The 27,941-nt window shown below is 50.2% G+C and overlaps 1 protein-coding gene across 1 annotated transcript; it reads left to right on the forward strand.

Annotated features, from left to right (window-relative positions):
• The first annotated feature begins 3,380 nt into the window (after positions 1-3,380).
• LOC144947030 (uncharacterized) lies at positions 3,381-27,941 on the forward strand. Its single transcript, XM_078876171.1, has 3 exons — positions 3,381-3,471; positions 19,973-20,085; positions 25,227-27,941. The coding sequence occupies exons 2-3, from the start codon at positions 19,980-19,982 to the stop codon at positions 25,424-25,426; spliced, it is 306 nt and encodes a 101-aa protein (XP_078732297.1). The 5' UTR covers positions 3,381-3,471; positions 19,973-19,979; the 3' UTR covers positions 25,427-27,941.

Here is a 27,941-nt window from a genome sequence, read left to right on the forward strand (position 1 = left end):
AGTTTGCGTGTTGCTCTCCCCGCGGTCGCGTCGACTTTTCTCCGGGTCCTTCGGGTATTTTTTCCCGCACCACATTCAGAAACGTATTTGGCTGCAAGATTATGAGTCTCTGTGTGTCTCCATGGGTTTACTTATATGGTTCATAGTTTGTGTTGTATTCCGCAGTCGTGCTATTGTGACTTGACTTGAATGTGTCTCTACGGGTCTCTATGAGTCTCTGTGTATCTGTAGGAGTCTCTATGGGTTTACCCTGTGGTACATAGTTTGTGTTGTATGGCCACAGTTGCCCTCCTCTGGCTTGTCTTCAATCCAAGTATAATTTGAGAGCACTTTTCGGTAGCTCACACTAAACACATTCCTGCGGAGGGAGCTGGTAGGAACGTTGGGTTGCTCCGTCAATGGCCAGGGTCAACGGCGGCGTGGTGTATTCCGGGCACAAGCCGGCGTGAGTAGATTAAACGTTGAGTTTTATAAGGGCACCACGGGGTGACCAGCCCCTCCTCACCCAGCCCCACCCCTCCCACTTCCCATCCAGCCCCACCCTCCCCACCCAGCCCCTCCCCACCCAGCCCCTCCCCACCCTCCCCTCTCCACCCAGCCCCACCCCTCCCATTTTTGCATGCACGACGGACGGACGGACGGACACAATAATCCCCTGTGGGCTGGTGTAACCAGGAGGTTCCTACCAGTAAAATTGTATTTTATCTGGCAAGGCCCACTGACCTCAGCGGATATTTTACAAATGGACCACAGCCCAAGACCCAGACTTGTAATCATCGGATTCAGGACGTTGAAGGCACGGATAAGGTCTCGTTAGCAGCTGGAATAGACTGAGTTTTGACATCATGCAGCGTTGCACAACATGAGTATTGGTTGTGCAGTACAGTACTGTATTATGCTCTGCATCGTTTTAAACATTTGTAATTCCTGCACTGCAAAGACTACTTTGATGATAAACCAAGATCTGTGAAATTAAAAGAACATGTGATGAGTTTTCAATGATGCATTACATCTTAATGTTGTTCATGTAATAGGGACAAGTAACACATGGACGGTACAACTCTAGCCACACGTATGTTGTATGTAACACTTGTTGACTGACACGTGTAGATGCTGTAACTGACTCGTGCACGCTATGTGTGTGACACGTTGACTTGCACATGTCTGTCGGGACACGTGTGTGCTGTGTGTGTGACACGTGTGTGTAACACGTTCTGTGTGTGTGACGCGTGTGTGTGTGTGTGTTTGACACGTGTGTGTGTGACACGTGTGTGTGTGACACGTGCGTTCTGTGTGTGTGATGCGTGTGTGTGACACGTGCTGTGTGTGTGACACGTGCGTTCTGTGTGTGACGCGTGTGTGTGTGTGACACGTGTGTGTGTGTGACACGTGCGTTCTGTGTGTGTGACACTTGTGTGTGTGACACGTGTGTTCTGTGTGTGTGACACGTGTGTGTGTGACACGTGTGTGTGTGTGTGTGACACGTGTGTGTGTGTGACACGTGCGTTCTGTGTGTGACGCGTGTGTGTGTGTGACACGTGTGTGTGTGTGACACGTGCGTTCTGTGTGTGTGACACTTGTGTGTGTGTGACACGTGTGTTCTGTGTGTGTGACACGTGTGTGTGTGTGACACGTGTGTGTGTGTGACACGTGCGTTCTGTGTGTGTGACACGTGTGTGTGTGACACGTGTGTTCTGTGTGTGTGACACGTGTGTTCTGTGTGTGTGACACGTGCGTTCTGTGTGTGTGACACGTGTGTGTGTGACACGTGCTGTGTGTGACACGTGTGTGCTGTGTGTGTGTAACACGTGCTGTATGTGACACCACCACGCTGTATGTGAAAACGTGTGTATGTGACACGTGTGTGTGTGTGACACGTGCACGCTGTGTGTGTGTGAGACGTGTGTGTGTGACACGTGCGTTCTGTGTGTGTGACACGTGTGTGTGTGTGACATATGCACGCTGTGTGTGTGTGACACGTGCACGCTGTGTGTGTGTGACACGTGCACGCTGTGTGTGTGTGACACGTGCTGTATGTGACACCACCACGCTGTATGTGACACGTTCACAGTGTGTGTGAGACTCGTTTTCACGCTCTATGTGACACCCGTGCATTATTTACGACAGTTGTAACGTCTCGCAGACTCATACAACAACAATTCACACCCCCCCCCCATCCTCATTGTCACAGCCGATAACCGATTGCCCACCTTAACCAACCCCGAGGGTCCAGCCAATAACACACCCAACCCAAACAACTCCCTGCATTCCGATACCCCTATTAGGTCGCGTGCCTTAAATATGTCCCAACCCCAACACCCACCCTCGGTGTAGTCGGCACTTTGCCTCGTTCATCATTTCGGTTTTTTGTTTTTTTTCAATGCTTTGCTTAATGTGCCCCCCCCCCCTGTTTAAATGAAATATTTTACGAAATATTTCAAGCTCTGCTCCTTTTTGCCCCTTACCCTCTCTCTCTACCCCCCCTCTCTCTCTCTCTACCCCCTCTCTCTACCCCCTCTCTCTACCCCCCCTCTCTCTCTCTACCCCCCCTCTCTCTCTACCCCCCCCTCTCTCTCTACCCCCTCTCTCTCTCTACCCCCCTCTCTCTCTCTATCCCCCCCCTCTCTCTCTCTACCCCCTCTCTCTACCCCCCCCTGTCTCTCTACCCCCCCCCTCTCTCTCTCTCTACCCCCTCTCTCTACCCCCCTCTCTTCCTACTCCATGTCGCTTTCTCTCTCTCTCTCGCCCTTTACCCTCCTCCATCTATACTTTTTTGTTGTTTTTTTTTCGGTAAAGTCACGTACGTAAAAAAATAATCAAATCAATGAAATCACGACGTTTCGGGGCGCAACACAAGCATTCTTCTTCAGGTGGGGAAACAACTTTGCGAAGCACCGAAAAAACCAAATCCTCCATCTCTCATCTCCCTCTCATCTAATTTGCCCTCAATCTTGATTTGAAGCTTTCGTGACCGCAGGAATCCATTCTCTGTTGGTTCTTTCGGTAAAGTCACGTAGGTAGTAATAAAATAATAGATCACGACGTTTCGATCGCAACGCAAGCAACCGTCATCAGGTGGGACAACCGCTGGAAATAAAAAAAAACTGCGATCGAAACGTCGTGATCTATTATTTTATTTCTACCTACGTGACTTTACCGAAAGAACCAACAGAGTAATTTACCCTCCTCCATCAATCTCGCCTCTCCTCTCACCTCCCTCCCCCCCCTCCACTCTCTCTCCACCCTCTCCCCCCTCTCCCTCCCCTCTCCCTCCCCTCTCCCTCGCCCCCCCCCCTCTCTCCACCCTCTCCCTTCCCCTCTCCCCCTTTCCACCCTCTCTCCTCCCTCTCCCCTCCATCTCCCTCCACCCTCTCCCTCCCCTCTCTCCCTCCACCCTCTCCCTCCTCTCCCCACCCTCTCCCCTCTCTCCACTGCCCCTGGCAGTCACTTCTGGTCGCGACTCGATCTCAGGTAACCGACTGCGCTCACATGGCTATGCGTACTGCTGCTGCTGTTGTTGTTGTGATGGTGTTGTTGTGATGGTGGTGGTGTTGCTGTAGTGTTGTTGTTGTGTTTGTTGTTAATTTTCCATCGGCATCTTCATCCCCACCGCCCCCCCCCGACCCTGCTGCTGCCGCCGCTCCCACCACCGCTACCAGTCGTGCACGCACACACGTGCCCATTACACTCACTCACTCTCCACTCGCTCTCCACTCCACTCACTCTCCACTCCACTCACTCTCCACTCCACTCACTCTCCACTCCACTCACTCTCCACTCACCACTCACTCTCCACTCACTCTCCACTCCACTCTCCACACACACGTGCCCATTGCACTCCCTCTCCACTCTCCTCACTCTCCACTCTCCTCACACACGTGCCCATTACACTCACTCGCTCTCCACTCACTCTCCACTCCACTCACTCTCCACTCACTCACCACTCACTCTCCACTCACTCACCACTCACTCTCCACTCACTCACCACTCACTCTCCACTCACTCTCCACTCTCCACACACACGTGCCCATTGCACTCCCTCTCCACTCTCCACTCCACTCTCCTCACTCTCCACTCTCCTCACACACGTGCCCATTACACTCACTCGCTCTCCACTCTCCTCTCTTCTCTCCCCTCTCCTCACTCTTTCCCCTCTCCACTGTCCTCACACTCATTCCCCTCCACTCACTCTCCTCACACTCCCCACTCTCCCGCTCTCTCTCCATCACTCTGCTGGCTGCACGCGCTCTCCCCGCCGTTAGCCTCGGGAGAGGAGCAGCCTGGGGAGGAAGGAGGTGGTGGTGATGGTGATGGATGCCGCTGTAATGGAGATGTTTTGGTGGGTGGTGGTTATTTGGAAACTACGCGGAAGATGGAAGCGAGTGGCCGTGGGGAGGAGTGGGGGGGGGGTTGGTGAAAGATGGTGGTGCATGAGGAGGTGACCTCAGTGGGTTCAACCCGGGGACAGTGGTTGTGTTGGTTGTTGTGATGATCGTGGTCGTGTTGGTGGCTGTGATTGTGTTGGTTGTTGTGGTTGTGATTGTGTGTTGGTTGTTGTGATGATCGTGGTCGTGTTGGTGGCTGTGATTGTATTGGTTGTTGTGTTGGTTGTTGTGGTTTTGATTGTGTTGGTTGTTGTGATGATTGTGGTCGTGTTGGTGGCTGTGATTGTGTGTTGGTTGTTGTGATGATTGTGGTCGTGTTGGTGGCTGTGATTGTGTGTTGGTTGTTGTGATGATTGTGGTCGTGTTGGTGGTTGTGCTTGTTTTGGTGGTGTGATTGTATTGGTGGTGTTTTTGTGTTGTGATGTGAGTCGTGGTAATTCAGTCCCTCCAGAAAAACGCGGAGTTTTTTGGTGATTGTTGCGGGCAAAAATCGTTGATTATGCGGCACGTTTTCTTAAAAAATGCGATGGAATATGCGGGATATTTATGCAATTTTATGCGATTAAATTGCGAGAACTTGCAAAAATTGCGGGAACTTGCAAAAACTGCGGTTTGATGAAAAAGAGAAAAAAAAAGTGATTCCCCCAACACCCTATTCACTAGGCTACTACTTTAATGTAAAGAGTCATTTCTTATTATTTCCTATGATAAGCAAGCATACTACATCACAGAAAGTGCTGGGAATATTTAAGTTCTCATCTTGTTTTATTTCAGACCTTAACAAACAGATGGCTCAAACTTACAAAACATTGAGTCGAACAAGTTCTGTAGCTTTACAAAATGAATATGCTACAACTTCTGTAAAAATGAATAAATAAAATATTATTAAAAAATAAAACGTGTGCTTCCTGTTTTACAGAGCTAGCTATGCAAAATAATTTGACCCCACTGTCATGTAACACACTGGGGAACTGCTTTGCGCGGTCTTTTGCGCTTATGTTTGTTGGCAAATGAGAAAGATGTGCGGGCTTCATCATGGTGTCATTGGCATCGCGGGCTTTGCAGCTTTTCAATGATGTCGCGTAATGACTGACGTCACTTCATAACGTTCCCATGGCAACAGGGGAAATGGCTGCGCTCGTGTGAAGTAAACGCAACATTTTTCAACTTTCTGCTCAGATATATGTACTTTTTGCAACGAAAATGCGGGGATTATGAAATCATGCAAGCCCGCATATTTTGCGCGCGGAAATCTGTAATTTATGCGGCGAAAGTGCGGCGTATTTGAAAAAACGCGCCCCCCGCATAAATATGCGGACTTTGGCTGATTTTGCGTGAAATCTTGCGATCGCATAATCGCGTTTTTCTGGAGGGACTGGTAATTGTGGTTGTAGTTATATTAGTCGCTGTGGTTGTAGCGATGTCCGTTGTTGCAGTATTATTGGTTGTGGTGCTGGTGGTGTTTGCGTGGTGCTGGCCACCCACCCCCTCGTGTACCGTTCTGGCCTTCATAGGTGCTCGCTAACAGCACTTGCCCCTACAGTCTGTTAAGGCTATATGGGGGATCTTTGTTTAAGCGGTAGTGCTAGTTGTGGTGGTGATGTTGTGTCTGTGGAGTGTGGTATTTGTACTCTGCTGGGTCGGGTGCACTGTGTGGCGTTTGGTTTGTGTACCAGCGCGTCTCGCTTAACGAGCGAGATGCGTTCCGCGAAAATTACTCTGTCAGCGAAAACTCGTGAAGGGGCCGTCCATAAATGACGTCACGCACCTTGGGGGGGGGGGGTCAGACATTTGTGACGAGGGGGGGGGGGGTTGAGAAATGTGACGTCACATCAAAATGCGCAACTTTAAATAAATATAGACAAGACGTTCTACTTAATCAAATATACTTTTTAATAAAAAAAATTCTCCTACAACATCAGAGTGCAGTGCCACATTAAATACGCACTACAATGACAATAGTTTTAAGCGATTTGAAGCGTGTTTTATTATTTTTTTGGGGGGGGGTCTGATTTTTTGTGACGCCGTGTGACGAGGGGGAGGGGTGTGAAAAATCGTCCAAAATCGCGTGACGTCATTTATGGACGGCCCTTTAAGCGATGTTCGTTTTCCCATTCACTCTCCCCCCCCCCCCCCATCTTAAAATCTGCGCTACGTTTCAGCCCCCAAAATGTTCCACTCTTGAACAAGCGGGGTTTTTTTGTTTACGTAAGGAATACAAATTATGTTTAATCTTCCCTATCTATATAATACTAATACACTTGTTTGTCTGTCTGTAACGCACCGGAAAATAATTAACAAGTTTTTAGCTGGGTGAGAGGTGGTGGGGGAGGGGTTGATGACGTCAGAGACACTGCGGTGTTTGGGGAGAGGAGTATTGACGTCATGCCAGTTTGGGGGGTGAGGTTGTGACCAATTTAGGGGTGTCTATGACGTCACGATACCTGGGTTGGTGAGGGAGTGGAGTGTTGACGTCATGCCAGTTTGGGGGGGTGAGGTGACGAATTGGGGGGTGTCTATGACGTCACGATACCTGGGTTGGTGAGGGAGTGGAGTGTTGACGTCACGCCAGTTTGGGGGGTGAGGTGACGAATTTGGGGGTGGCTATGACGTCACGCGACAGTGGAGAGGTGAGTGAGAGGTGTTATGACGTCACGCGACACGGGAGATTGAGAGGTGTTATGACGTCACGCGACACGGGAGATTGAGAGGTGTGATGACGTCATGCGACGCTGGGGAGTTGGATCAGAGGGGGTGATGGCGTCACGCCAGTTTGTGGTGCGCTGGTGAGGAGAGGGGGTCACGAACCAGAGCCCCCCCCCACCCACGTGCCCCACAACCATCACCATCAATGTGAAGCCCAGTTGGGACCTTGGGTCGAACTCATCAGTCCAGCCTCCAGGTGCCTCGCTCCTTGAGCCATTGAGTTCCCTGGCCTACATTCAAGGAAAACTGCGTCTCGAAATGTTTGTGTGTCACTGTGTGTGTGTCACTGTGTGTGTGTCACTGTGTGTGTGCCATCTGTGTATCCTCACGTGTGTCTGTGCACGTGTGCTTATGTGTGTCTTACGTGTGTGTGAATGTGTTCGCGTGTGTTTGATCTTTGTGTGTACGGTAATGGTGTGTGTTGGTGTTCTTGTTTGTGTGTGCGTGTGAGATGTGTTTCTGTGTCCCCCTGTGTGTGTATGGGTGCCCCTGTGTGTATGGATGAACTTGTATAAAGTGCCTGTGTGTGTGGATGTTTATATCTGTGTGTATGTGCCACTTGCCCCTACAGTCTGTTAAGGTGATGTGGGGGATCTTTATCTTTGTGACTGGAAGCCAGGGGAGCGGTGGTGCAGCGGTTAGCGCTACGCTGCGCTACGGCCAACACCGGTGACTATTATCTGAACCGGTCCTGGGCCTCCCCTAGGTCGACTCAGCCTCAAATGAGTACCTGGTGCGGTGTTTGCCCACCCACCCCCACGTGTGCCGTGCCGGCTAACAGCACTTGCCCCAACAGTCTGTTACAGGCTATACGGGGGGTCTTTGTCTTTGTGCGTGGCTCTGCACGTCACTGCGTTGTTGCAGCGAGGCCCTGATTTATTTTTTAAAAAATTCTAGATTTGAGGCTTTCGTGACTGCAAGGATTCATACTCTTAGGTTTTTCGGTAAAGTCACGTAGGTAAAAAAAGATAATAATAAAAATATAATAGAAATAAAATAAGCAATTCTATTTTTATTATTTATTTTTTACCTACGTGACTTTACCGAAAAACCTTATTTAAAAAAAGTTGTATCGCTCCTGTGATCAACACCTCCCCCACCCCCCCATGGTAACTCTTCAGTACATTGTCCCGAGTTATCCCACCCCGCGTCTATGCAGACCGAGGGGTATAAGCCTGGGGCTTCTGTAGAGATTCCAGAACGCACCCAGACTAACAATAGACGACTGTGTGTGTGTGAGTTTGGGTTGCTCTGTCAGCCAGGGGGTGGTTGTGGCCAATGCATGCTTCTTCAATGCACCCTTGTCTACTGAAGCCTACTGTCATGTTTGTTTTGTAGCGTCTGCTACTGGAACGTTCTTACACGCCCAACTGGACCTCTGTGGACAAAGAACTTTAGAGCTCTTAGGATTCCTCCAGTATTACCTACTATCATCACCCAGGAATGTCTGTCAACGCTCGTGACGTCATTCCACATCGAACGACCCCCCCCCCCCTCATTAATAATCATGAGCAGGTGACGTCCTCCAAATAGACACCCCCCCCTCCCCCCCCCCATTATTATTACCGACGATAATCAGACAAGAATGTCTGTGTGCAACGCTCGTGACGTCACTCCGTCGACCAGCCCCCCCTCGTTAATATTAATGAACAGGTTACGTCCCCCACATGGACCCCCCCTCCTCCTCATTAATAATCATGAACATGTGAGGTCACTACACATGGAGCACCCTCCCCCCTAATTAATAATCATAAAGAGGTGACGTCCTCCAAATGGACATCCCCCCCCCCTCCATTCATAATAATTAGCGGGTGACGTCACTCCACAAGGGGGGGCGAGGCGCCTCCTCCCCCCTCCTCGGCGTCAACTCACAGCCCTCACTACAAAGGCAGAACCCTCACGTCACGTGGTCTCCGTAACGTTGTTGAGACATCGAAGTAAAAAGGACGTCGTGATGAACAAGGGATTATAACCTTCAAATGAACTAAGTCTGTGTCACCGCGCCCTTACAAATTGCACACGCAATTATTGCAATGAATATATCACGTCTGCGGTCTGCTTTTCGCTTGCAAGTTTCAGATGTACTGCAATACACCCGTCCATGGACGGGCAAAAGGCAAGTAGATACATATTCTGATTAGTCTTAGCGGGTTTTTTTTTTATTGCTGTTGCAGCGTGTCCTCAAAGCACCGGGCTAATTTGGGGGAGATGGGGGTGTATGGGTCGCCCCCCCTCCCCCCCTTAAGATGCAAGACACTGACATCTGCCCACATTATTACCGGGACAATCTATGTACGCTGCAAAGACAAAGATCCCCCGTATAGGCTGAACACACTTTTGGGGCAAGTGCTGTTAGCGAGCACATTGAAGGCCGGGACGGCACACGAGGGGGTGGGTAGGTGGCTAACACCACGCGCGGCCACCTTTGTCTCCCCAGTGGCGATGTTTACACACCACACCAGGTACTCATTTGAGGTTGAGTCGACCTAGGGGAGGCCCAGGACCGGGTTCAAATAATCGTCACGGGTGTTGGCCGTGAGCGGGAATCGAACTCGGGGTCGCTGGATTCGTAGCGCAGCGCGCTGGCCACTTCAAAATCGCTCTCCGCAAATGTTACACTCCGTACATTTATGCACGCAACAAGTTAACAATGATAACCAACGCCAGCGTTGACGAGCATGAATAATATCAAAGAAAAATGGTGTCAACTTCCCAAGAAATTCTAGATTTGAATCTTTCGTGACTGCAAGGATTCATACTCTTAGTTTTTTCGGTAAAGTCACATAGGTAAAAAATGAAATGAAATTAAAATTAATAAAAGTAATAATAGAAATAAAATGATAAAAAAATCACGACGTTTCGGAGGCAACACAAGTCTCCGTCATCAGGTGGGACCGTCACAGCCAGATTTGCTGTATCAAGTGAGGCAGGGATTCCAAGATGCAAGTTCTTAAATACAAGTTAAGGGGGAGGAAAGGGGGGGAGCTTATCAGAATGTGGTAGCCAATGAAATGCCACTTAAGTTAGGGTGGCTGGCAGCTGCTGCTCCCGAAAGTAGTTGAGGTTTCGTATCAAGATGTTTATTCTAACAGGATTGCCTCTGGAAACGTTTATAAACAACGCATTAACTTACAATCAAATGTGTGTACAATTCAACTGTACGGACATTTGTCGTCTTGTAAATATTTAGGCGTACCAACCCGTCGCAGCATTTGCCAGAGTGAGTGGTTTAATGGTTAGCAAGCTGCACTTGCATTCCAGAGGTCAAAGGTGCGACTCCGTCTTCTGTGCATTTTAAACAATGCGGCAAAGTTTCTCAGATCTAGCCTCGGCTATTTCCACCCAGCAGAATAAGCGGCCACACACCGCAGTCGTACGATCGGCAGGCCGCGTGTGGCGAGGTAAGGTGTGGGTACGCCCGCCTCTTTCCAACCTAACTGGTCAATGTGGAAAAGTAGACCAAACGCCACTCTAGCTATGACACATCTCCTTTACCAGCGGCAAGATATAGTAGTAGGTTTTTACCCTTTCAACTGGTACAAAAACTGACACCTTTATACAAGGCATCATGTTTGCAATAACCACAACACAAGCAGTCAAAATGCAAACAGAAAGAAACAACTCTGATAATGATGATATGCACTGTCCTTTGTACCAGTTGAAAGGGTAAAAACCTATTACTATATTTTGCCACTGGTAAAGGAGATGTCTCATAGTGTAAATGCTTACCCCGAGCTCTCAATACTCTGATAGTGCGCTGTTTTTGAGTTGTACGCCTTTTGGCGTCATCTGGTCCAACACCAATGGAGACTAGGCTCTAAGAAAAGCTGTCTCGGGTGTGGACCAATCAACTTCAAGGACAGTGCATATCATCATTATCAGAGTTGTTTATTTTTGTTTGCATTTTGACTGCTTGTGTTGTGGTTATTGCAAACATGATGCCTTGTATAAAGGTGTCAGTTTTTGTACCAGTTGAAAGGGTAAAAACCTATTACTATACCACTCTAGCGTTTGCTCCAGTGGAGGGTCCTTCCGCCGTCAGTCGTGTGAACAAACGCGTAACTGTGACAAAGGTTAGGAATGTACAGCACAGTGTTGATCGCTCAAGAGTTGGTATTTTATGTTTGCACGTAGCCACAGATTATGGCTGGACAGCCATAGATTGACAGCCACAGATTAAGGCTTTATTTCCCTAAAAAAAAAACATAGATTACCGATTGATCCAATGACACCAGCTAGCATGCATATATTTTTTTAAGTAGTAAAAGCTCGTAAATTTTGGCTTGTATGCATATAAAAAGCCATACTTGCAGCCAGAGATTTAGACTCGTACACATTAAAAGGAAATTTGTTTAGCCTCGTTTATAAAATAGTTACCGCCCGCCGCAGGAATGTGGAATTTCCGCTAAAGTCTCAGAGCTGTAAACAAGTAGGTGAGTTCCACCTTATTGCTGATTTGCATAGGAAAACACTTTGGCTTTTAAAACCCCACAGCATTAGACTTTGGTACTGGATAAAAGCCATATAATTAGCCTTGGACGCATATGAAAAGACGTCTTGCGAAGACCAAGACCCCAAATATGCATTAAAATGCGTCCAATAGGCCCCGTTGTCTCTGTAGTGGCGGTGCCGCTCCTGACAATGCTCCCTTTGAGACCTGCGTCCGCGTAGGGCTCAGGGAGAGAGTGGCCTCCGCACACAAATTTGATTTGAATTCCATGCGCCCCCCCCCCCTCTGCCCCTCTCCCTTCCCCTCTGTTGCTCATTCATTCAGCTGAGAGAGGGGGCAGTGAAAGCCCTCGGAACATTGGAGAAATACATGCAAGGTGCCCACCCCCGCACCCGAAGCAGACACTCCTGGCCTCCGTTGGGCTCCGTTGACAATTCTCATGATAATTTAGAGCCCAAAGGTCGCAACCGGGTACCCGATACCCGTACCCTACCCGATACACGGCTACCCGTACCCGGCCGGGTACGGGTACCCGTTTGCGACCCTGGTGCGGCCGGGTACGGGTACGGGTAAGGAATCAAAACCCGTTTGCGACCTCTGTTAGAGCCGTCTGTCAGACAGCTGTTTAAAGCATCCGCACACCGTATCGGTCATTGGGATGGGGGGTGTTTGACCATACTTTACCACACAGGTTGTCAGTGGGGGTTGGTGAAGGGGGTGCCCAGAATTGGTTCCGATATGGCTCGCCACTAATGTCACAATGGCCTGTTAACTGGGTTCGCTTTGTTGTTCTTTACAGTGTCCCGCCCACCTCTATTAGAATCTGAATTTGTTTTATTTGTCCTCGATAAATACGATGACCTATTAAGCTCTTTTTTCATAAGTCCAGTCGGGGCGGGTTAGAAAGTTACAACAACAAACAATACAAAACAACGATAGGAGTGCTTTGAGTGATTTCAAGCTTTCGTGACTGCAGGAATCCATACTCTGTTGGTTCTTTCGGTAAAGTCACGTAGGTAGAAATAAAATAGATCACGACGTTTCGGACGCAACACAAGCGTCCGTCATCATTTTTCGCCTGATGACGGTGGTGATCTATTATTTTTCTACCTACGTGACTTCTACCGAAAGACCCAAAGAGTAAGTATAGGAATGGTTAGCAAATTAATCAAAATAAACTCAACTATTTTTATTTTACCAGGTAAAGCCCAAAGATGATTTGAAGCTTTCGTGACTGTAGGAATTACTCGTTGGTTCTTTTGGTAAAGTGACGTAGAAAGAAAATAAATAAATTAATATAGAGTACGACGTTTCGATTGCAACACAAGCAACCGTCATCAGTTAGAACTCAATTTGAGAGAGAGACAAAACACAGACACGGAGACACACAGACAGACACACAAGCAGAGAGAGACAACACAGAGACACACAGAGAGAGACACAACATAGACACACAGAGAGACACACAACATAGACACACAACATAGACACAGAGAGAGACACAAAGAGAGAGACACATAACATAGACACACAGAGAGAGACACACAACACAGAGACACACAGAGAGACACACAACATAGACACAGAGAGAGACAATGCCTCTGTGTCGAGGCCTTAAATAGAGAGAAGGGGGGGGGGCAGAGAGAGAGAGAGGTGGGTCTGCTGGGGCAGCTGCTGGAGCAGAGAAATGAGCATGTCAATGAATCCACCCCGAAGCAACCGAGGGAGAGAAAGATCGAATGGCCCTATGAGAGCCTGGTACATTTTAGAGAGAGAAATAGGGAGTTTGAGAAAACAAAATTGAGCATTTTTTTGGAAATGTAATGCAGTGCAACACAGAGAGTCGGCTAACACACAGTTAACGCACAGCCTGGTTGATTGCGATCTCCAAACCGCCTATTTCTCTCTATAAAATGTACCAGGCTCTCATAGGGCCATTCGATCTTTCTCTCCCGATACCCGTACCCTACCCGATACCCGGCTACCCGTACCCGGCTGGGTACGGGTACCCGTTTGAGACCCTGGTGTGGCTGGGTACGGGTAGGCCGTGAGTCACTGGTGAGTAACCGTTTGTCACTCATTTCCCAACGTTTTGTCTCTTCTCGCAATTCAAGTTCCTAGAATCAACCCACCCGCGCCTGCAACATGGCTTCATCCCAGAGGTCGCAATCAGGTACCCGATACCCGTACCCTACCCGTACCCGGCCGGGTAGGGTACGGGTACGGCCGGGTACGGGTACCCGTTTGCGACCCTGGTGCGGCCGGGTACGGGTACGGGTAAGGAATCAAAACCCGTTTGCGACCTCTGGTAGACCGTGCACGCACTCCTCCCGGGCAGCACCGTGCTCGTTGCCATGGCAAGGGTATCCCCGTTGCCCTGGCAACGCGATGGCCGAGTGGGTAGGATGGAGTAGAGGTGAGTGGGGTGCCAATCCGCCCTGGCGTGGGAGGCGGCGGTGGGTCCGTAAATTTTCCACGGTGGGCGTAGACAGGTTGGAGGGCGAGAGAATGCGGTGATTACATTTTCGCAGCTTTGCAAACATTACGTAAGATCGTGCCTCACCTGTGCAACATTCGCCACTAAGTGGCGGTGACGTCACCACGACGCTTGTGCCAGGCCATGTGCACCTTGAGGCCACGTGAAGTGTCGAACGCCCGCTGGCAGGAGTTCACGGGGCAGACCCAGATGCCACGGGTCGACTGACTGAGATGACCGAGATGACTGGCTGTGCAGACACGCACACACACACACACACTCCGACTTGGTAACCAAGATCCCCCGTGTAGGCAAGTGCTGTTAGCGAGCACCTGTGAAGGCCGGTGTAGCCGGTATGGGCTTAATGGAAATGGACCACAAGTATAATTGTGAATTAAAGTTAATAATGACCATGGATTGGACCCATAGAGTCACGTGAGTGCACAGTAGGCCACGCTTACCAGTCGAGTAATCAATTCAGGGTACAGGGCACCGATTCAGATTCGGGTGGACGCTATACAGCACAGGGGTTGAGCAGTGGGGTGGTGTGAATTGGGGTTCATTGCTGTCCATCTGGTCATAATTACAGATGCACAAATGCTCCTCGGAAGAACACTTTGAAATAAAGAGTTGCAGTCACACAATCCTCTGGTGTCCCTTGTGGAGTCATCCGATTCTCAGAAGGAGGGCAGAACACACTGCAGAGTATCCACTCATCGCCTCCGAACTAATCTACTATTATTGTTGTCTCCTCGTAACGAACACGGGAGGAGAGGGATAGGGCAGGCCGGTTACCCCGGCATAGCAGACAAATGGGTGGGTGGACAGCATCACGCCTCACCGCCTTTGTCTCTCTCGTGGTGATATTTACACACCGCACCAGGTACTCATTTGAGGCTCAGTCGATCTAGGGGAGGCCCAGGACCAGTTCAGATAATCATCACTCGTGTTGGCCATAGTAGTTATTACTGCTCCTGACTGTGCAGGCACACACACACACACCAACTTGGTGACACGCGCACACTACATGAAAATACCAACCCTCGCTGCCTGCACGCATTCCAAAGCAAACGACTAACATAAACTTTGCCAGTCGCTACGTGCGAGGGCGTATTGTGCACTACCGCGTAAACCCACGACAAATGCCTGTTGCACTTAAACACGTAAGATATTGACATGCAATTAAAACCATAATGAGAATAAACGGTCGTACTTTTCTTAGTTTTATATATATTTAAAAAACGTGAGTCCTGTAGTTTTGGGCCCCTGAACACGTCCCATTTGCATCCACCCCCCCGCTGCCTCCGCCCCCCTTAAATCCACCCATGACGGTGGAGTGTTGTCCAGGAACCAGTTCATGAGGCCACTGGTCAACAGGTGGCAAGGTTGGTTGGTGTCGGTGCCACCAAGACCCGGTGCCAGAGCCGTCGTGAAACGGAACACAAGCGAGACTGGGCTCGCGTTGAGTGCCTTGGTACCAAGTTTCTCAATGGCTCCTTTTACTAACCGACAAGTTAAATAGCCCACCCGGTTTGACAGCAGCGTGCGCGTAAGTTGCTCGCTCGTGTGCGCTCGCAACTCTGTGCGTTCACGCCGACTGCCGACAACCCGCACAAAAATTACAATTAATAACGTACATATGCACGTTGAACTTCTTTTGCACCGTACGTAGCCGACCGTGTCAATCGGAGGTGCGAGGGAAGGACAACAAACTAAACACAATAAGCAGTTCTCAAGAAAATGAGTTTTCAATCTACATTTAAAAGTGCATAGCTCCGGTGGCTTCCTAATGTTTGAAGGAAGAAGCATTCCAAACGGCCGCAGAATCGTATCTGAAAGCGTGCGATGCAGTGTCCGTCTTTGTTCGATGCTGAGCCAAAGGTCACTGTGAGGATGACTGGAGTTTGCGTGATGGTTTATGCAATCGTAGTAACGATGATGCCATTTTTTCCAGGAGAGCTTCACTTGCTGCACCTCAGAACAGTTTTTTCAGAAGAGTCCTGCATTGGGATACTTGGCAAGTCCATTAATTAGTGTGTGGCTTTTTAGATTTACACGGCTTCTGCATCTCAAGACTCTTGAGGGTACAGGGTAACTGCCTCATCTCTCATCAACACAAAGGGACCTGCATTATTTCATTAGTAGCAGCAGCAGCACCGCCGTAGAGACCGATTGTGAACCGACTCGAACCCACGCTGGTCCAGGTCGTCACGCCAGCTAAGAGCTTAACCGTAATTTCTCAAGGGTTTAGGTGTAATTGCCTAATTATACTATGAGATAACTGAGAAGGGATCACGTGAACTTATGGGACTGCGGTTTGGCTGGTGACGGATGGATGTGTCTCGCGCCGAGTGTAATCTCACGACCTCTGCCGCGTCCGTTTTCTGGCCTCGCACCTCGAGTTCAGGGTGCATCCACTGTAAACATGCGATGGCACGGCTGATACGGCTCGGCCTGGACTTTGTCCACCTGGCTGGGCCCTCCTGGATTTGTTTATATGTTCATGCAGTGGATGGAATAGCGATGGGAAGGCAGGAAAATCTGAACGACGATGCACAAAGTCGAACGTTCCAGAATTGTGTCGGTGGATCTATTCATTATCATCATCCTTATTTTCACCGGACATGGCGTATAAACAACTGCTGGATGAAGGCCTTGCCTCACCGTTGCCATCCCTCATGGTCTTGGAGTGTCACTATCCACCTCGCTCTCGCACAGCAACTCATCTCAAAGTTGCATCTCTGCTGTGCCATGCTATCGTTGTGCATTCTCTCCCTTGTCCCCTGTGCCATTAACAGTCTCGTCCAATGGCCATCATTTTACAATGTGTCCTACCAAAGTCCACTTACTTTCCTTAACAGTCAAAGCGACGTTTACGATGTGCGGTTGTTCCCTGGTCCGTGTGCTCCTCTTTCGGTCTCTCGGTGTCGCTCCACAATTGGGTAGTTTGCAGATCTGCGACCCGGACCGGGAATCTGTGCTCATAAACTCGTGCGCCGTTCCTTCATGGCGGTCCCGTGGCTCAGGGGGCTGAGTGTGCATGCTACCGCTGGGCCATTTGGTCCAAGGGCGTGGGGCATGCCGACCTTAGTCTTCTTGTCACATGGAAGGCCATGCAGGGTCACGCATGAGTGTGTTCGATTTCACCTGTGATTTAAAAGCAGGCGAAAACCCGCTGAGACTGAGCCTCACTATTCATAGGGACCTGGGCGACCTGGACTCACAGAGCTCCTCACCGAGTTTCGTGGAACTCGGAACGCGATGCTGGCTCCTAGCATCGGCTGGGGCGGTGTCCTGGGGGGGGGGGGAGGGGTGCGTCTCGGATTGCCGCTGACCCACGGGCGTTTTACTTGAATGTGAAGAATCCCGAGCGTGCAAGTTACTCGACAGCTCATCGCTCACGTCCGCACACGCGGTGGAATGGAGGGGGTTGGGGGTGTCATCCGCCGTGCCAGCGAGAAGCTGTCGGCGTCACACGGAGTTCGCTTGCGGTCTTTCCACCGACGAGGAAGCCCCTGGGGCACGGCTCCTGGAGTCCTCGTGGGGCCATTCAGGGGCACACGGAGGCAACCCCTTGATCGTACTTGCCCACCGTGCCACACCGCGTTCCATCGTGCGTAGCCAGACGCTAACCGCAAACAGGTGGCGATTGTGCGTCCCCCGGCAGGGCCGAGTAACTAATTGGCGCGTTGTTTACGTGACTAACCTTTTTACTGGCTGTGTCGGGTGGTGGAGGGCTACGACACATTTATACTTACAGCGATGTAACTCAAAAACCTTTATATTCTTGGTTCTTTTGGTAAAGTCACGTGGAAGGGAAATAATAAAATAATATTAATATAAAACAATAAAATTATCACGATGTTTCGACTGCAACACAAGCAATCATCATCAGGTGTGAAATCCACAGCAAGAAAATTTGAAAAAAAACGCCATTTTTTTCAAATTTTCTTGCTGTGGATTTCAAATTTTCTTGCTGTGGATTTCACACCTGATGATGATTGCTTGTGTTGCAGTCGAAACGGCGTGATAATTTTTATTGTTTTATATTTATATTATTTTATTATTTCCCTTCTACGTGACTTTACCGAAAGAACCAAGAATATGAATCCCTGCAGTCACGAAAGCTTTAAATAAAAATTCAAAAACCTTTATTATGAATAATATTGGTCGCGAAAGCCTACGTGTTAAACTAACCTATTTCTACCCAAAATTTGCTATGTTACTCACTTTGAATTCACTCTACATGCTGCTATGCAGTCGAACAACATTGTTTACTGTGTGTACTGTGTTCTGTATGTGTACGACTTGGCAGGCAGCCGGTCTCATGCTTCGTGTGCCACTGTTTTGGTAATTGTACATCACTCAAGGCAAGGCATTTACATGGAGTGTGAGATATTATTCCTTTTAAATGTCGTGGTTTTTATTATATCTTATTATATCTTATCTCTCCGTGGGTTTGTTGGCGAGCGGCCACAGCCACCACCAGCAACAGCTATAAACAACTTTTAAAATAGCCATCTGACTAGGATTTTAATAGTACAATTTACGTGACTGATTAGCCAGAAGCAAACACTGTGGTGGATGACAAACATTTGCTGGGTGTGGATGGGATTAGCTTCGTTGCTACTTGCACAGTGGAGCTCACACAAAACGGTGTTGACAATAGGCTTCTGGTTACTTATCGCCTTTGGTGGCCACCCATTGTTTTTTAGAACTATTGGATAATGCGTGTTTGTTTAGCGCCATTGCGTAATGTACATTATTGTGTTCTGTGTATTATATTGTCCTTGCCGTAAAAAAAACATAGCGGTAGTCGCGTATCGGATATCTGACGCACAAATGGAATATTTTAAACTCTACGGTAATGGTGCAAATGTGGTCATCCAAAACAGACCGTACAACAGTGTAACGACGCAATGCCCGATCCACAAATATGAAGCAGAGACATCACAGTGATACAACCCCGCTACTCCTCACGTGGTTATCTGGCTTGACCACCTGAATGTGAAATTGTAGTTGTTGCTTTGCATCTACATCAGCAGCCATACGACAAGAAGGAGCCTGGACTCTTACTGATGAGAAATTGAACGTCAACACCGATCCAGGGCTGGCTCGTATTGAACCAATGCCGCTGAAAAGATGCACTCTCAGAAGGCCACGTAGGCCGATGGAATGCGTGAAAAAAAGTTGTATTTTGAGCGTGGACAGACAAATATGGGAAGGAGACGTTATTCCCGCTTACTTATTTTGTTGATTCAGGTCACCGATTCATGCTTGTGGTTCTGATTATTGGGTCAAGGGGGTGATGTGCCTGCGTGTGTGTGGTGTTGCGACCTGCATTTGTATTTGTTCACGTGTAACTCTCGGCTCCTCGGGTCGTGCGCACAGGTCGCAATCGGGTACCCGATACCCGTACCCGGCCGGGTACGGGTATCGGCTCGCCACGTGCGAATGTTGTTGGGCCGTGCTCTCGTGTCCTCTCTTAGCGTGGGGTCGACGTGGCCAGCGGTGCGTGTGCGCGTGTGTTTACGTGCCCGCGCGACGCACGTGTTTCGCGTCGTCACGGCGTCGTACGCTTCGGTGTCGGTCCACGCCGTCACCGGCCGCCGCGCGTGACATCCACTTTGCCGCGCGCGTCACGCGTGCGCTCGCCGCACAAGAGGCCGTTGTGACGACCGGAGCGTGCTGCGCAACACGACCGGCCTTGGCAGCGGGAGGTGGCGGCAGTAGTGGCGCTGGCGGCGGCGGCGGCGGCACCCCCCTCCTCCCCTTCCCACGTCACCGCTCCAGTTGTCTCCAGTTTCGGCGATAATTTCGTTCGTGGGCAGGGGAAGAGAGAGCGAGAGAGAGAGCGAGCGGGGAATAAATCGGGGGCTTTGTGGAGAGAGCGTCGGAGAGAGCGGCGAGTGAAGGCGACGGGCGTCCCGTGCTGTGCGCGTGCTGTGCGAGCAGAAGAGCCATGGGTGTCGGCGTGCTGCAGTGCTTCCCGTGCCACAGCCGCAGGAGGAGCAAGCAGTCGGAGGCGAAGGTGCGCGCGGAGGGGGAGGAGGCGGCGGCGGTGAGAGGTAAACGTCACGGCACCCACCACCACCTGGCTTAGGTGTCGTTCGACCCGTGTGTCATCGTCGGACACGGGTCTAGAGTGCGCCGTGCACTCCGCTTGCACTGAAGTGGCTTAACGGGTCACCGATTAATTGGCGTTTGCTTGGTCGCTGTGAATGCAGAGGCATACGGCGTCTGCTGAAATGTATCTTATTGCGATGTAAATTGTCTGTTACTTTACTGCGCTTTTGTGAATTGTTTTTTTTTCTGTTGGATTCATGTTGCTGTTGTACCCAATAAACTTTTGGTTTTAATGGGCTTTCACCTAAATTTTAAACATTTGATAATGATGAATAGGTATCATCATCATCATCATTATCAGCCATTATCAACCCGTCGCTGGATGAAGGCCTCCCCATGTCTCCACCATCTCTCATGATCTTGCGTGGCAACGATCCATCCAGCACCTGCACATGAACCGATTTCATCACTCTATCTCCCTCGGTGGACGCATTCCGTTCCTTTGCCTGCCACTGTTGTTTTTTTCCTCTCTTAAACATCGTCACTCTCGTTAAAACGATATCTCTGCTCTAAAAAACAATACCCCTAAATTTCGATTTAAAGCTTTCGTGACTGCAGGGATTCATCTTCTTGGTTCTTTCGGTAAAGTGACTTTACCGAAAGAACCAAGAAGAACAATACCCCTGCCAAATCAGTCAGCTTTTGGGGGGGTCCAGGGGGTGAAGTAACTGGTGGTTTTGATGGGTGCACCGTAATGCGTGGAAGCAATAGGGGAGATAGTGTTGGGGGTTAGGGGTGCCACTGTTGTGAGATATTAACTCCCTCGCCTGGTATACAGGAGCCTGTGGGTTCGATCCCGACCCCGATGCCTGTATATTTGGAGCTTGCGTGTCTCTCTCCCCGTGGTCACGTGGATTTTTCTCTGGGTCCTTCGGTTTTCCCCTCCACATTTAGAATCAACGTCACGCGTTTGGAGTATTTAGCTAGTATCAATTTCCACGCGATGAGCCACTTCGTTGAGCTATCATTTGTGATAGCCAGGTCGCGTGCGAAAAAGAGCTACATGGCTCACTGGGCCCTCCTGTTAAGAGCATCAGTGACGATGTTATCAGCTGCGGTACCGATAAAGTAAACATGAAAAATGCTGACAGGTTTGGCAAAATTCCAAACTTATATTTAATTTCATAACTCCAGAATGAAACATCAGATTGATTGTCATGAGACAGACTTTTCTGCCATGCGACAAACATAACTTTCATTGGCAAAGCTGGTGGGAAAGTGTGCGGCCCCTTTTCTATGTGGGCCAAGGGTCACTTGAACGTGTCTTAGATGTGGCCCTGTGATCTCCAATTCCGTGGGCTGTTCTTCGACACGGATTCTTCACCTCGTGACGTGATGCTGATAGCACAATCTGGAAAAAAAATTGGGGGGAAAAAATGACCAAAAAATACCGACGGTTTCGTCTTTTTACACCGTGGAGCTTTGAGCGGAGATGTCAAAGGTTATGGCAGCAAAACGGCGAGCAGCTAGAACTCGAGCGGAGAGAGGGGGGGGAGCCGTTCATTCCTTTCTGTACGAGGTTTCTGCACCGAGCGATAATCGCTGTACCTACGTGCAGGGCATCTCAACACTCGCTGCCGTCACTCACACTCACTCCAACTGGCAGTGCTCCCATGCGGGTGGGGGGGGGCAGGGGGTGGAGGGAGGAGGGAGGGAGCCCTCTCTCCGGGAACGCGGCTCTAAAGTTAGAACGCACCGCGCCACCCCGTCTCACCGATCAGGGCTCGCACTTGACCTCTCCAACATTTGCCACTGCCCATTGTGCCAACTCGCTACGGTGGCTAGGAGATGTTAACTCCCTCGCCTGGTATGCAGGAGGTCGTGGGTTCCATCCCGACCCTGACACCTGTTGTATATTTGGAGTCTGCGTGTCTCTCTTTCTCTTCATCATCACGGTGGCTAGGAGATGTTAACTCCCTCGCCTGGTATGCAGGAGGTCGTGGGTTCCATCCCGACCCTGACACCTGTTGTATATTTGGAGTCTGCGTGTCTCTCTTTCTCTTCATCATCAAGGTGGCTAGGAGATGTTACTGGTAGGAACCCACTGGTTCCACCAGCCCACAAGGGATTATTGTGTCCGTCCATCGTGCAGGGAGGGGCTGGGTGGGGAGGGGAGGGGCTGGGTGGGGAGGGGAGGGTGGGGAGGGGCTGGGTGGGGAGGGTGGGGAGGGGCTGGGTGGGGAGGGTGGGGAGGGTGGGGAGGGGCTGGGCGGGGAGGGGCTGGTCACCCCGTGGTGCCCTTATAAAACTCAACGTTTAACCTACTCACGCCGGCTTGTGCCCGCCCTCACAGTCGGGCATATTTGCGGAGTACACCACGCCGCCGTTGACCCTGGCCATTGACCGAGCAACCCAACGTTCCTACTAGCTCCCTCCGTAGGAATGTGTTAACTCCCTCGCCTGGTATACAGGAGGTCGTGAGTTCCATCCCGACCCTGACGCGTGTTGTATATTTGTGGTTTGCATGTCTCTCTGTCCCCGTGGTCACCTGGATTTTTCTCTGGGTCCTCCGGTTTTTTCTTCCACATTTAGAATTAACAAACACGTTGAGAGTATTTGGCTGCTACAAATTTCCAGGTCATAAGCCACTTCGTTTTAGCTCTCATTTGTGATAGCCAGGTCGGGCCTTACCTGGTAAAATAAAAAATAATTTAGTTTCTAGTTTAGACATCGGAGAGTCACGTCGATCCGAAATTGAAAACCCATTTCAGATGTCGCAGTGGTTAGGTCAACCGGCCCTCAGAATAAGGGGTTGGGTCTCTGACTTCTCCTACGACTTTGCAACAGCCCAATGTAAATCCACTGCTAGATGAAGGCCTCGCCATGCCGTGCAAGTGGTGGACGTTGTTCTAACATACTTCGCCACTCTGGTCAATGCATATTGCTGAAGGGTGGAGACCCCAATCAGTACCGACAGGTTCAGACATAGCACATCGGATGACGTTAACCAGGGCTGGCAAGAAAAACTCGGGTTAGCCAGATTCATTATCAGGCATGAAAAAAACATTTGGCCAAAATAATTATTTGAGTTTTTTTTTATGCATAAATGGCCCAGCATGCAGTTTACCTGAACCCTAGGGGTCACTGGAGCCTGCACAAGTGCTGCTCACGGCTCCGGTCTGAGCCTAACCGTGGGACAAGCGCTTCGGCAAAAGCGCCTTTGACAGAGAAGGTCCAGCGAAGATGAAGAGTTGGGGTGGGGCAGGGGGGGAAACATGAGATAATAATAAAAAATTATAATTCGTTTATCCAGAAAGCCCTGACCGAGTCCGACGACTCGCTCTCGGGAGAGCTCTCCACTTTGATGTTGTGGAATTCGCTTGGACACACGTATGCGCATGTGTGCGTGTGTGTGTGCGTGTGTGCGGCACATGTCCAAACTCAGCGTTTCGCCATTAAAGCTCTGGGGCACCCTCCGTCTCCCCCCTTAAATGAATCCACGTGCACAAATATTGAGAGTCGGGGGAAGAAAAAAGATACGCGCTGTCGCTCCTTGAAAGCTTGCCAAATCGCAGTTGTAAAAATAAGCGTATTTAAGCCGCTTGTTTACACACGGTTCAGATTTTTCCTCGATGGGTTGCAATACCACAACTGTTTTTTTTAAAGAAAGCACTGCTGTAAGCAAGCAAACACAGCAACAAACCAAAAAAAAACTTGCTGCATTGGCGGGTGTTCCACTATCTGCGCTAACTCTGTGTCAATAGTCAAACTTTAAAAGGCAACCTGGAATGTTTGGCAGAGCGGTTATTCCAGGTGCTCAACTCGGAGAGCCCAACGCCAGAGTTCAAACACAGAGCAGGGCCACGGAGCGGACCGCTGGGTTACCGAAGAGACGACTTCGTGTCTAACCGTAGGCTGCTGCAGGAAACGACGATGCGGGGATGGGGCCGTGTGGCTCCTCGCTTCCCCTGGGCTGACCTTGCCTGACCTTGCCTGACCTTTCCTGACCTTGCCTGACCTTGCCCACCAGGTTCCCTGAGCTTAGAGAACTTAGTGAGTGGAGAAGGAGGCAGAGGAGCCCGTGGCTGCGTCAGGTCGACCGCGACTGTCGTGACCCGGGGATAGGAAGGGGGCTCGCTTTTGGAGTTTATCCAGTAGGGACCCCCTAGGAATGGGGTTCGTTCTCGGGGGCTTGATCAGGAAGAGACCCTTGGGGGGGCTGGTGATGGAGGGTGGGTGGTTACCACGTCTATGCTCACACTCTTGACTTGTAATCTTACGGCGTGTGTGAGCATGGGTGTGGGTGCACCATGCGTGGTGCTGGCCACCCACTCCCACGTGTGCCGTGCCGGCCTTCATAGGTGCTATTCGCTAACAACACTGCCCCAACAGTCTGTTAAGGCTATACGGGGGGGCCTTTGTATTTGTGGGTGCGCCACTTTCCTCGTACAAACTAGCGGTGTGAGCATGTAGTGTCAATGGTTAACGTTTTTCAACTGCAAACCAATTGACCCGAGGTCAATTCCCAACCGCAGATCTAACATTGGTATCTATTGACATCTGAGCCGGTCCTGGGCCTCCCCTAGGCCAGGAGTCGGCAACCTGCGGCTCCGGAGGGACACGCGGCTCGTTCAGGACTGCTTTGTGACGTTATTCACGTGCATTGCGGCCTCTTGAAATGTTGAGTTATTCCCCGAATATATAAAAAAAAAATGACCCCTGTTTTTTTGGTTACCAACCAGAGGTCGCAAACGGGTTTTGATTCCTTACCCGTACCTGGCCGCACCAGGGTCGCAAATGAGTACCCGTACGGGCCAGGTACGGGTAGCCATTCCCTACCCGTACCCTACCCGAAATGAGTGACAAACGGTTACTCACCGGTGACTCACGGCCTACCCGTACCCGTACCCGGCCGCACCAGGGTCGCAAACGGCTACCCGTATTTGGCCGGGTACGGGTAGCCGGGTATCGGGTAGGGTACGGGTATCGGGTACCCGGTTGCGACCTCTGTTACCGACCCCTGCCCATAAGTCGGCTCGGTCCTTGTGTGAATAACATCGGCGCGGTACCGCGGAGGCAAAGGCAGCAGCCGGGCGCGGTGCCCCCAACAGTCCGTTAAAGAACGTTTTGTCGCGTCCCGCAGAGAACAGCGTCAAGGCGTCCACCGTCGAGACGAAGCCCCTCCGCAAGCAGACCGTGTCGCCGAGCCCGTCGGTGGCCAGTGCCCAGGCTGAGGAGCCGCCCGTGCCGGTGGCCACCAGCGGCTACGCGGCACGCAAGGCCCGCATGTCGTTCCGTCACGAGATGGACGCGCACGAGTCGGGCGTCTTCTCCACCATGTGACCTCGGCGGCGACGCAGACAGGCCGCGGGGGCTCGCCACGGAGCGCCGGCATGTCTCCCGACAAGGGGGGCAGGCTCCGGTTTCTTGGGAGGCCGAGTGGGAGAGCCGCGGCAGTTCCGGAGGTTCCAGATTAAACCCAGTATCCGATTCCCGCACCGCGAAACAAAATGGGAATGGCTCTTGTCGGAGACGAAGTTGGCTGTACCGCCCGGCCCAGGCTGTTTTTGCGTGCGGTACTCGTGCGCCACGATGAGAGAGTGGTCGATGCGACGCCGTAAAGTGGCATTGTACTAATGTGTATTTTTTACAACTTTTAATTTTTTTTAAACAAGTACAGAGGAGCATGTGGTGAGCAGTAACACCGACATTGTCCCTCGCGATTACAATGTGCTAAGGGCAGGTGGCCGATTTTAAAACTGTATGAAGTCGAGTTGATTATAATTATTTTTTTTCTACGATTACGCTGAATTTGCCTACTCTTTCCCATGGTGTCTGCTCCGCGTGGGGAGCAGGAGTTGGGATGCGTCTTGAGGCTCCTGCAATCCACCGGACATGGAGAAAGCAGCTTCCATTCGTGGTATCGGATTTCTGTGCTTGAGGAACGGCTGGTGCACAGGGCATGAAAATCTTGGTCCAGACTGCAGCTTCCAGTTAACTTTTGCCATTTTATTTCCACAAATGGCACGACGGCAGAGATCGAGCGAGCCAGACTGTCGCCGAAAAGTTACCGCACGTGCCTTGAATTACGCAACGCAATGGAGCGATGCTTCCCAAGCGCCGGTGAGCAGTGGAGCTGTGAATACCATAATGCAGATGCAGCCAAAACCTGTAAAGGACGTAAGTTGTATTCGGGGAAGTAGGGGGTGGGGGATATGTTGGGTGGAATAGCGCACTAGTTAACCGAACACTCGCCTTGCCCCGTAACCATCTGGTTATCCAAACAACCATTAGTCCTCGCCTTCCCACTGAACCTAACCCTACCTCTAAACCCACCTCGTGTGCTTCAATGGGGTTCCTTTTCATATTTGTTTGCTTTTAACTTGTGGTGTTTACAGTGCCTTCACGAGGTTCTGTTTTGTCTACAGCTGTGTGGTACACGATTGAGATGGGCACAGGAGCCTGTGTATAACAGAGCATAACTCAGACACTTTTTAAATAAATATATATAAAAATGTGAATTACATTTCTATTACTACCCTGACTGCATTGTGTAGCCATGTTGCCTGCAAGGGTAACTTGAACTGGTTTATTATTACGTTTTCTTGCTTTTTACCGTTCAGCTTTTCTGAAACTATCACTGTGAATACGGCCATTGTGAGCCATTAGGCTTGGGGGTTAGGCCTCTCTTTGGCCTCTAGCTGTCCGTGCCGTCACTCGGGACAGACGGCCACCAGCTCAAGTGGACATCACCTGCTTCAACAGCAAAGATCGTCCTTTAGGTTGAGAGAGAGAGAAAAAAAACTACTTTTGGTCATTGTTAACGTGTTTACAGTTTTATAGATTATCGTGGGGGGTTTTTTTAATCGTTGAAAGGGCGAGGGATGGGCGGAGAGTTTTCCGGGGGGACTAAGTTCACACTCACGAATGCGGTGACCTCGTTTGCATCGGACGCGAATGTTGCCACTGTCAGAAGATGACACGATCCACACAAAGCAGCCAGTGATGTGCCTGAGGACAGCAGCTCGGTTCAGACCCAAGTGGGGTGATTGGTGATGATGGTAATGATTTATTTAAAAGTGCCCAACACCCAGAGTGGAGACCCGAATGGGGTCCTCCGCTGGGCCGTTTACACTCGCACCGTGTTTACGTGGACCGCCACGTGGCATCTCGGTCACGTGGCATCTCGGCCACGCAGTTACCTTCGTGCAGATAAACGCTCCATTCAACGGTGGCCTCATTTCGTACCGTGAGCTGCAAGGTACAATTCCGCACACGGATGTTTGCGTAAAGCGCGTATACCGTAGTTGTAAAGTGTGCATTTATTGTGTGTAGATATCAGATACGGGAGGGTACAGGATCAGAGTGATGCCCCCCACATCAAGGTTTTACCATTTACCCCCAGCACCCACTTGAGGCATGATCGTGTGTGCCGCTTTCTCCACAGACCAAACACGGACATTTAAATTCAGTCAGTCAAGTCAGTCTGGCTCAAAAGGGCGTGCTACTGTAATAGAGTTCAACGCAATGCCAGTACCAGCTCAGCCGAAATCAATTCCTGCCACCCCGAACACATGTCAATTCCCGGAGTGTTCGAGTCAAACTCGGATAGGTGGCAACTCGAGTGTATGGGGCCGTCCATAAATGACGTCACGCATCTAGGGGGGGGGTCACATTTGTGACGATGTGTGATGAGGGGGGGGGGTTGAGAAATGTGACGTCACACAAAAATGCGCAACTTTAAATAAATATATAATTGTTATAACAACACTAATTGTTATAACAACACTCATACAGAATCAGAGTGCAGCGCCACATTAAATACACACTACAATGGCAATAGTTTAAAGCGAATTTA

The sequence above is a fragment of the Lampetra fluviatilis genome, chromosome 43 (assembly GCF_964198595.1).
Source record: "Lampetra fluviatilis chromosome 43, kcLamFluv1.1, whole genome shotgun sequence".
NCBI classification, from domain to species: domain Eukaryota; kingdom Metazoa; phylum Chordata; class Hyperoartia; order Petromyzontiformes; family Petromyzontidae; genus Lampetra; species Lampetra fluviatilis.

Excerpts from the sequence above, each read along its gene's own strand:
- LOC144947030 (XM_078876171.1), top strand. The coding sequence starts at position 19,980 with ATGGGTGTCGGCGTGCTGCAGTGCTTCCCGTGCCACAGCCGCAGGAGG. Across the intron at positions 20,086-25,226 it reads GGAGGCGGCGGCGGTGAGAG|AGAACAGCGTCAAGGCGTCC; the intron begins GTAAACGTCACG and ends CGCGTCCCGCAG.